This window comes from Lathyrus oleraceus, chromosome 5, assembly GCF_024323335.1.
Source record: "Lathyrus oleraceus cultivar Zhongwan6 chromosome 5, CAAS_Psat_ZW6_1.0, whole genome shotgun sequence".
NCBI lineage: Eukaryota > Viridiplantae > Streptophyta > Magnoliopsida > Fabales > Fabaceae > Lathyrus > Lathyrus oleraceus.
This window is the reverse complement of record NC_066583.1, coordinates 344,916,670-344,926,608: the sequence shown is the minus strand read 5'-3', so window position 1 is coordinate 344,926,608 and position 9,939 is coordinate 344,916,670. Positions and strand designations below refer to the sequence as shown.

Below are 9,939 nucleotides of genomic sequence, written 5' to 3'. Positions count from 1 at the left end.
GCAACCTCTCCTCAACTCAAGGGTTTAGTGTCAGAACTGCCTGATCATACTCAGTTCATCAAGAAACATGGTTCTCTCCTCAATTTAGTTACCACCGGTTTCAAAGAAGATATGATGAGAGGTCTATTCCAGTTCTTCGATCCTAAACATCATTGTTTCACCTTCCCAGATTATCAATTGGTACCCACATTAGAAGAATTCTCCAGGCTGCTTGGGATACCTATCCTTGATCAAACACCTTTCAGTGGTTTAGAAAAGATTCCGAAGTCTGAAGAAGTTGCCGCGGCTTTACACATGACAAAGTCCGACATTGAAACTAATTGGGTAACAAGAAGTGGAGTTAAGGGTTTACTTGCCAAATTTCTGATAAATAAGGCCCGAGAATTCCTAAAAGTTATGAATGTACATGCTTTCGAAGATGTTCTAGCCCTACTAATCTATGTCGAAATAAGCAATCACAAGGAATCCGCACCTTACTACCTACCCTTACAACGAATAATCAGGCAGCCTTTAGATAACAAATGTATACCAGTAACCATGATATGGTAGGAATTCTGGCCAGAGAAATGAATACCATTTTTTCTCCTTTAATACAGAATGTGAATAGGACTAATACTGACAATGCCCAAACATACCAACAATTGTCAGCACAGATGGGACGCATAGCAGATTTTCTAGGCGCCCCACAACCTGTTGTTCGACGCAGGCCAAACCAGGTTATAATCCAGGGAGAAGAACCAACGATAGACCAGGTTCGACCACAAAGGCAAGCCCTTGACGAAAGAGTCACGGGGGCAAGATTGGAACAACAACCAATTCAACGGGAAGTCCCTGAAGAACAACCTAGGAGAGTGATAATGGTTAATAGAGACCAGGACGCAGACGAAGTAATTCATAGGGTCAGGCGGGAAAACATGATGGAAAATGACCTAACCAGTATGATAGAGAGAATCATGGCCCAGAATGGTCTAAACACAGGACTTCGACGGCCAAATTATTCTTCTCCTTTATCAGAATATGTCCTGCAAACAGAATTACCAAGGGGTTGTAAAATCCCTAAGTTCACCAAATTCTCAGGGGATACTAGTGAATCCACTATAGAGCATATAGCCAGATACATGACTGAGGCAGGGGATTTGGCGAACAGTGAGAACTTGAGGATGAAATAGTTCCCTAGTTCTTTAACAAAGAACGCCTTCACGTGGTTTACGACTTTGCCACCAAATTCCATAGATGCTTGGCCCCAGTTAGAAAGATTGTTTCATGAACAATTCTACATGGGCCAAACTAAGATAAGCCTTAAGGAATTAGCCAACATCAAGAGAAAATTCACCGAACCTATAGATGATTATCTGAATAGGTTCTGTTTGTTGAAGTCTAGATGCTTTATAGTAGTGCCTGAACATGAGCTGGTCGAAATGGCCGCTGGAGGTCTGGACTATTCCATCAGGAAAAAGTTAGATACCCAGCATCTAAGAGACATATCCCAATTAGCAGATAGGGTTCGACAGGTCGAACGCTTAAAATCTGAAAAGGCCAGAGCGAATAAGAATTATAAGAAAGAGAGGGTTACTTATGTCGAATTCGAAGACGAAGAGTCTGAAATTGCTGAAGACCCCTATGGTCTTGAGGAATTCGTAGTAGATTTGGCAGAGTTAAAAGAAGCACCACCGTACACCTGCAAATTACTTACACCTTCGAATGGTAGAAATCCTGTCGAAACTGAAAAGAATGAGAGATTTCCCAAAAAGACTTACACATTTGATGTTACCAAATGTGACAAGATCTTCAATTTATTAGTAAAAGATGGCCAAATGATAGTGCCTCCTAATACCAAGATTCCTCCGTTAGAACAACGAAAGAAAAGAGGCTTCTGTAAATATCACAGTTTTTTAGGCCATAAAACTTCACAATGTTTTCTTTTTAGGGATCTTATTCAGAATGCAATCAGAGATGGCCGCCTCAAGTTCGCTAACAAAGGGAAAAACAAGATGAAAGTTGATACTGATCCCCTTAACGTTGCTGAGACAAACTATGCTGAACCCGTCGAAATCAACATGGTTGACGTAAGGGAAGTGGAGGCTGTAAAAGCAACAGGAACTGGAGGCTACAAGCTGGATGGAAAGAAGGCTACTGATGGCCTAAGTAACGACGTTTCCTTTGGAACCTCTGTCAAAGGTAAACAGGTTGCTAACGTCGAACCAAGAGCCACTGAAGGTCTCAAAGGGAAAACAACTGAGGCTACTGAGGGCCTAAGAAAGAAGTTCGAAGCAATTTCAATCACTGATGGCGCTAGTCTAGGTGTCAACATGGTAGATCTGAAGCAAACCCCCCAAGAATGAGGAAGTGGAAGAATGTTTGAAGATGAAGCAAGAAGGGATGAAGTTTGGCTATCCCAAAGCCAACGAAAGCCTACGTGAATATCTCTGGAGATGTCACAAAAAGAATGCTGACATGTTGCTGTGTCCAAGATGCATCATCAGGATATCTCGAAGGGTGGCTGAAGATTACGAGAGATGGCAACGAACAAAGACCGAGAGAAACTGGAGGAAGGAAAGCCAATTACAGAAGGTGTATCCCACACCAGAAGAAAGCCTTCTGGGTTTCATTGTGCGTTGCTACAAATATGAAACGGAATGTTTGATGTGTCCCAGGTGTGGGGTAGTGTACAACAGAGAATTAGTCGAAGCATTCGAAAGAATCCCATATGACCAAGGTTGGAACGGACCTGGAGGTAATCCAAACATGTATAACTTTGACAAGAGGGGAGCACCTAGGAGGCCAGATAGCCCTCACCCAAGGGCGAAGAGAGTCATGTTTAAATTGCCAACAAAAGTCCCTAAGGACAGGTGGACTCAGGCGGGACCAAAGAAAGGAAAGTGGAGGAGTTTTGAAGATGGAGGAAGAACCTCGTGGGCGTACAGAAAATAATTTCAAGCGTCCAAAAGAGAGGCTATCAAGCTAGAAAATTACAAAGGAAAGAACCCTATGTCAAGATCCCAATGGAGAAGACATCAAAGGATGAGGAAATCAGAAAGAGAAATGAATCTAAAAGAGACTGGAGAATCCATCAGCGTCAAGATTCCCCCAAATATCATGGATTCGACCATACCACCCGTAGGAAGAAAGTTATTTCCAGATGAAAACATAACTCAGAAGGTTCAGAAGGAACAAGTAAGAGAAGAGGAAATGCTCATAGACGATTTCGAGTCCGACAGAGTGTCTTCTGTTAATATGAATTGCAACATAGTCTCAGTCCTGCCGTACGAGTATAACTGTAGCGGGGTATTCGTTACCATTAGAGATATTGACTAAATCCAAGGTAAATCATACAAGTCGAGTCGCCACCGCACTTCTATTTATCCAAAGGAATGGTTAGAAAGCAAACAAAAACCTAATAGTTTTAACAAAAACTAGTAAAAGAGAACATAGATCTGGGTAAGGGGGTTGGTTATGCAATGGGAAGGTGTTAGGCACCCAAAACATCCTAGGTACTCCTAGGGAGCCCTTTTCATATTTGTTGCAAAGGTTGTTGTTTTGTGAAATTTTGTTTGTGCAAACAAGATTGAAGAGATGAGAAGAGAATGTACAAGTTATTTACATTTTGGTGTTTGGATGGATAAACCCATTGCCTACGTACCATCTTATAAAAAGATTATGATCAAAATCTCGTAGTTCGGGGTAAAAATCTCAAAAGGATTGGTGAATTGATTGGTCCAAAAGCCTTAAGGTCTTTTGTTATCAAAGGGAGAAAACTCAACCAAACCACAAATCCACCATGTGAGGATAGCTTCAACATGCTAGTGAGGGGTTAACCCTATAATAAGCACGGAAGACTCATTGTCCATCACTAAGGATATAGGTGAGTATTACATCTACCACCAAGATAACTCAAACCTATTAACTAAAGGTTATGGAAAATTTGATTAAGAAAGTGGCCATTGAAACCACAAAAAAGAAATTTGAATGGGTTATATTTACCAATTAGAAGTATATACAAAAATGGTCAAAGTTGACTTAAAGATTCAATTCAAAATAAGTGTTACGTAAAGAAGGTTTGAAAATCAAAAGCATAAGGCTTAGGTTTCTAATGTTTGAAAACAATGGTTAAATGTTTGCACAAAAGGTTTTGGCTTGGGTTAGAGTGGAGAGAAGATGAAGAAAGGCTAAGTCCTAAGTAAAACAAAAAGAGAAGGGATGAAGAATTAAAACCACAATGGAGTTCCTCTCTTGAGATCATATTGATGATCCAAGTAGCTCCCACCCTTTGGAATAAGTAAGCACAAAGCATAAGCAATCAAACAAGTCTCATAAGAGATCCTCAATGTATCTTGTATCTTCCATTTGGATGAACATGGTAATGATCCTCCAATTAAGCTCATAGAGTCCCTAGTCACAAACGCACACACATCAAAAGTTCCATGAAGTAAAACAAGAATGGACAAGAGTGGGTTTAGAGATTTGGGCCTTCTAATCCATCTTCATCATTAAGATCCATTTACTCCAATTTTGCATAAGGAAAGTCCTAGAATCTAAGTCCAATTCTCCATTTCTTTGCATAGGGAAAGTCCTAGAAACTAAGTCCATTTCCTTGCATTTGGTTCACAACAATCAAAAACAGAAACACAAGTGTCGCATTACGCGAAAAACCGGCGGGAAAACGAAACAACAGAGTCGCCACCGTGCGTTATTTATCCCAAAAGAGGGAAAGGAAACGCTCGAAGTAAACCTGGAAAAGACATGGTCTCGCGACCAGAGGAAGATGGGATCGGGAGTCGGTTATGCGAAGGGAAGGTATTAGCACCCCTACGCATCCGTCGTACTCGACGGGATCCACGCACAAAAGAATAGAAGAAAGGTTGCTAAAACTGCTCACACACTGCACACACGCTGGAAACAAACACAGATGAAAGACGGGAGAAACGGGACTCGGCAGGATATCGCATCCTGGACCTACGTAGTCTGTCAGGCACAGATATCAGAGTCGACGTAGTTCGGGACCGGGGAAACGTGCTCGCTAGGATGTCGCATCCTATGCATTCGTATCTTCTCTAACCAGAGAAGAATCAGAGCACTCGTAGCTCGGCTAACGCACGCCAACAAAACCCACACAGGAAACCGACTGCCAATCGCTGGACTTACGTCAGACTCCACACAAATAGGCAAACATGGAAACCGAACGCCAATCGCTGAACTTACATCAGACTCCGAACCAACAAACACACACACAGGAAACCGACTGCCAATCGCTGGACTTATGTCAGACTCCAACAAGCAAACAAGACACAGGAAACCAACTGCTAATCGCTGGACTTATGTCAGACTCCAACAAGCAAACTAGACACAGGAAACCAACTGCCAATCGCTGGACTTACGTCAGATTCCAAACACACACAAAGGGGTTGAAAAAGAAAAAGGGCGCCTGGAGAGATCAGCTCATCTCCTGCCTACGTACCTCATCTGGTATGAGGATCAGGGCGACGTAGTTCCCCTAAACAGGGAAAGAACTTCTAACCTAACCAGAGACAAAGGGAGATAACAGACTACTAGGGGGACTACTGTAGGTGTTTAATTGGCTGCATTATATGGTAAAACACTAGCTGGATTCTAATGTCTTGACTGATGTCATGACATGGTGTGTATGTATGACTGCATTGTAGGTTAGAATATCTAACTGTACTTTGATGTCTTGACTGATGTCATGACACACTTGAGTAGTTACTGCAGGATTAGCTAATACAGGATTTATTGAATGTCAAACTGGATACTGTGACATTCATCCCTGTCAGCAGATACTGAGGAATAAAACAGTTGGTGTTCTGTTAGAGCTCAGTATTCATTTGCAGTCTGGTTATCAAGGAAAAACCAGACCTGGCATAAGGCCTACTGTATGAATGTCAAACTGGATGTTATGACATTCATCATGGACAGTATATACTGAATAATAGACAGAGTGGTGTTCTGCTACACTTCAGTATGTTTCTTAGGTTGTTCTCCAAGAGGATAACAGAACTAACTTAAGGCCAAATGTGTAAATGTCAAATTGGATACTTTGACATTTATTAATGTAAGCTGTTAGTGTAGTATGATCATTTTGGTCATGTACAGGTCAGCAAAATTGTACAGTCTGTTTTCTGGAAAAACAGACTCAGCATATGATCCTTGATGTCAAGCTGAATGTCGTGACATTCATTCCTCACAGCTCTTATCCCTGGCCTGGGAGAGCTTCAGACAAATGAAAGTGTGGGAGTCCAGAATGTGGGAACTCTTCTCCACCTGACTGACACAACAAGATCTTGGGTTTTGATTCAAAGTGCATCAACACAATGGTGTGAGCAGGATGAATGACACAACTGAATAGCAGGGGATGGATTGCACATCCCTTGTGTCTGCCAATGCCTCTTCACTTAGGAGGACTTTGAATGTACAGGGCACAAAGTTAAATAATCACAAACATTGCCTCTTAAGGAGGGCTTCAGACAGGTGCCTGCCCACATAACAGGACAGGTCTTCCAGACTACATGAAGTCAGAGGTCAATACCTAGGTGGTAAGCAAACCACAAGCCAAGCTAGGCAACTCAAGCAACGAGTTAAAGCTACTAAAGTACCTGTATAAACAGTCAACCAATCAGTACACCATTCAAACAAACAGACAACAGTCAATGTCAGACAGATAGACAAGGCCAATCAAACAATAATGAGCGAGCCATAAACACAAGTGAACCCTCATCAATGCCTGCAAAACACACAAATGTTAGTCCACAACAACCAATAATCAAGCTCAAAGGAAGGAGCCTCATCAACCATAGAGATGTATTCTTGAACCTGAAATCACAATTCAAATGATAAGTCCAAACCACTAGGTCAAAGCTTGGGGTCAAAAGAGGATCAAAAATCCAAAACAGAAGCTCAAACTTGACATGAATCATTCTTATTCAATCAAGAACAACTCTCAAAAAGTCTCACATCAAAATCATTAGGCATGTTCATTTTATGGGCAAGACATGGCAAGGCATGCAAATGGTAGTTGTCATACGGTGAACTGGACTTTTTGTGTTTTTTATCGCAATGTCGCGGTTAGCAAGAGTCGCCACCGACTTTTCTTTTATCCAATAAGGAAAGGTGGAAAAGAACAGGAAAGACCTTAATTTAGATTTTGGGTTCGGGAGGTACATTATACAAAGGGAAGGTGTTAGCACCCTTTGTATCCATGGTTATCCATGGGCTCTTAATTGCTCGATCACTTATATTATTTTTGTCTAAAAAAAAAGTGTTGGTGAATTGTTTAGAAAAATTGTTTTGAAAAGAGAATTTAACTTTGTAATGATTCTTGTATGAATGTATACAAAGTGGTTATCCCGTTTTAGTTTTGAAAATTGTTTAGAAAAATATAACTCGGTAATGATTCTAGTATGAATGTATACCAAGTGGTGATTTTCTAAAGGCATTTTGAAAGGTGTGAGGTGCAAAAAAAATGTTTTAAGTTGTGAGCCAGCAATTAAGAGTTATATCGACCCAAGGTCTTTACGGGCATTTCCTATCCTTATGAGGGTAAAACTGTCCTTATTATTGAGAAATAAGTAGTTTTATCCTTTGGATGTAAAAGGGTCATCGTAGGGTCATCGATTGGTCATTGAAGGCAACAGTTATGAGGATACCTTAGCATTCGAAGGGACTATCATCATTTAACCGTAGGCAACATCGGAGGGTCATCGAGGGACAAAGTTGTATATTCGAAGGCAACATCCGAGGGACTATAATTTATTTTATGATGATTTAACCGAAGGGTCTTTGCTAAGGGTATCCCCACGTTCGCGGGACATGACCGTAATATCGTAATCGTAAGGCGACAAAGAGAGGTCCAAGATCACTTATTCAAAGGCAAAGTTTTACAATTAATTATATAATTAGGATGAAACTCCACATTAAAATTATTAAAAATAATATATTAAAAAATTAATACATTAGAAATTAATACATTAAAAAATTAATTTAGGGTGAAACTCCACAAGGGTATCCCACAAATAAAGTGGAATACCTAGCCAATAACCTTTTCCTGGGATATGTGAACCTTTACGAAACTCAAAAAAAAGAAACATGTCAGAACACCAAATCAGGGTGCAATCGAAGATTACACCGGAGAAATATCACAACAATAAATAGGATAGGATAAATAATGCATGGCTATGATAAAAACATAAAAAAAAACAGACTAGAAGAATCAGGTACTGTCTCGTTCGCCTCTGCCTCGCCTAGCGAAGGCCAGGCGAATATTCGCCCCAGGCTCGCATAGCGAGGTGCTAGCGAGCGGCCACGGATTTTGAATTTGAAAACAGTCCCACGTTAGGAACTTTGAATTTTATGGCATTTTATCACAGGAATAACATGATCAAACATTCAGGGTATTCAGGCATATTTAAATTCCCATACGAAAGCAAATTATATATCAACATTTAATCATGATGCATTATATATGTAGATATGGCCAATTGAAAGTATAAACAATAGAGATACGCAAACCTGTTTGCCAATTCAAGGTTGAAGGGATTGACCACTTGTAGTATCGGAATAAGTTAGGCAGCGGGAATTGGACGGCGATGGCTTCGGTGCAGATGGGCTGCCTTCAGGGTTTCTTTACTCTGAATTCTCCGGGTAGGCAGGGTTCCTATGCCAAAGTTTCTATCCGTCCTTCTCTGTTCTCTCTCTTTCTTTTTCCTCAAGGTTTTGTTCCAAGGAAACCTCAGAGTGTTTTGCTTCTCTTCCTTCTTTCTCCAGTAAATCTCCCAGTGTAAACTCCAAGTGTAACTCCCCTACTGAAACTTCAGTATTTATAGACTAATTTCGTGGGTAATGGGCTTGGAATGAGGGAGACCCAAGTCCAAAATAATTTGTTATATTTTATTTATTTATTTATTTTAATTATTTAATTAATTAATTAATTAATTAATTAATTAGTTAATTAATTAATTAAATTTTTTTTCTTTTTTTTTCGTTTTTTTTTTCGTTTTTTTTTTTTTTTTTTTTTTTTTTTTTTTTTTTTTTTTTTAGGAAAAATGATGGGTAATTTTTGGGGTATGACAGCTGCCCCTGTTCAATATTCTTGAACCGAGAGAGTTAGGATGGCGTGTATGCCATTCGTGGTCTGGAGGTGGAAGATTATTGAACACTAGAATGCCCCAAAAATTTGCACTTGAGAATCGACAGTTGGTCTTGATGGAGATGGGTTTAAAGATGCCATCCGGGAGGTTTGATGACGAAAGCTTCAGATCGCGCCGTATATTAGGCCAATTTGAAGACATGGGTGCCACACTGGGTCGTACGTTAGACCGTATAATGAGTCATCCATTAGGCTGCCGACTTCGCTGGGGAGTCGGAGTGTGTCATATGCTGTTGGGGATAAAGGATCAGAATGGACCATACGCTAGATCGTATCTGAGTTGCAGAATGAGCCGTACGTTAGGCTGAATCTGATGACGAAAGGGGTAGTCGTACGTTAGACTACACTTCAGAAATGTACCGTATGTTAGGTAGGATCTGATGATGAAAGGGGTAGTCGTACGTTAGACTACACTTCAGAAATGTACCGTATGTTAGGTAGCATCTGAGGGGATGGACATCCGAACGGGTCGTACGTTAGACCGTCGCAGAATGAGTCGTCTGTTAGGCCGCATCTGATGATGAAAGCGGTAGTCGTACGCCAGACTACACTTCAGAAATGTACCGTACGTTAGATAGCATCTGAGGGTTGTAAGATCCAAACGGGTCGTACGTTAGACCGCGTTGGGGTTGTTGAAGTTCAGAATGGATCGTACGTTAGATCGTATCCGAGTTGTAGAATGAGCCGTCCGTTAGGCTGCATCTGAAAAAGAAAGTAGTCGTACGCTAGACTACACCCCTGAATGTACCGTACGCTAGGCAGCATCTGAGGATTTGAAGGTC

The 9,939-nt window shown here is 40.8% G+C and overlaps 1 protein-coding gene across 1 annotated transcript; it reads left to right on the top strand.

The window, feature by feature from the left end:
- The first annotated feature begins 653 nt into the window (after positions 1-653).
- LOC127080588 (uncharacterized) lies at positions 654-1,169 on the top strand. Its single transcript, XM_051020902.1, has one exon. It carries the CDS (start codon positions 654-656, stop codon positions 1,167-1,169), a length of 516 nt encoding a protein of 171 aa, XP_050876859.1.
- Positions 1,170-9,939: the final 8,770 nt, after the last annotated feature.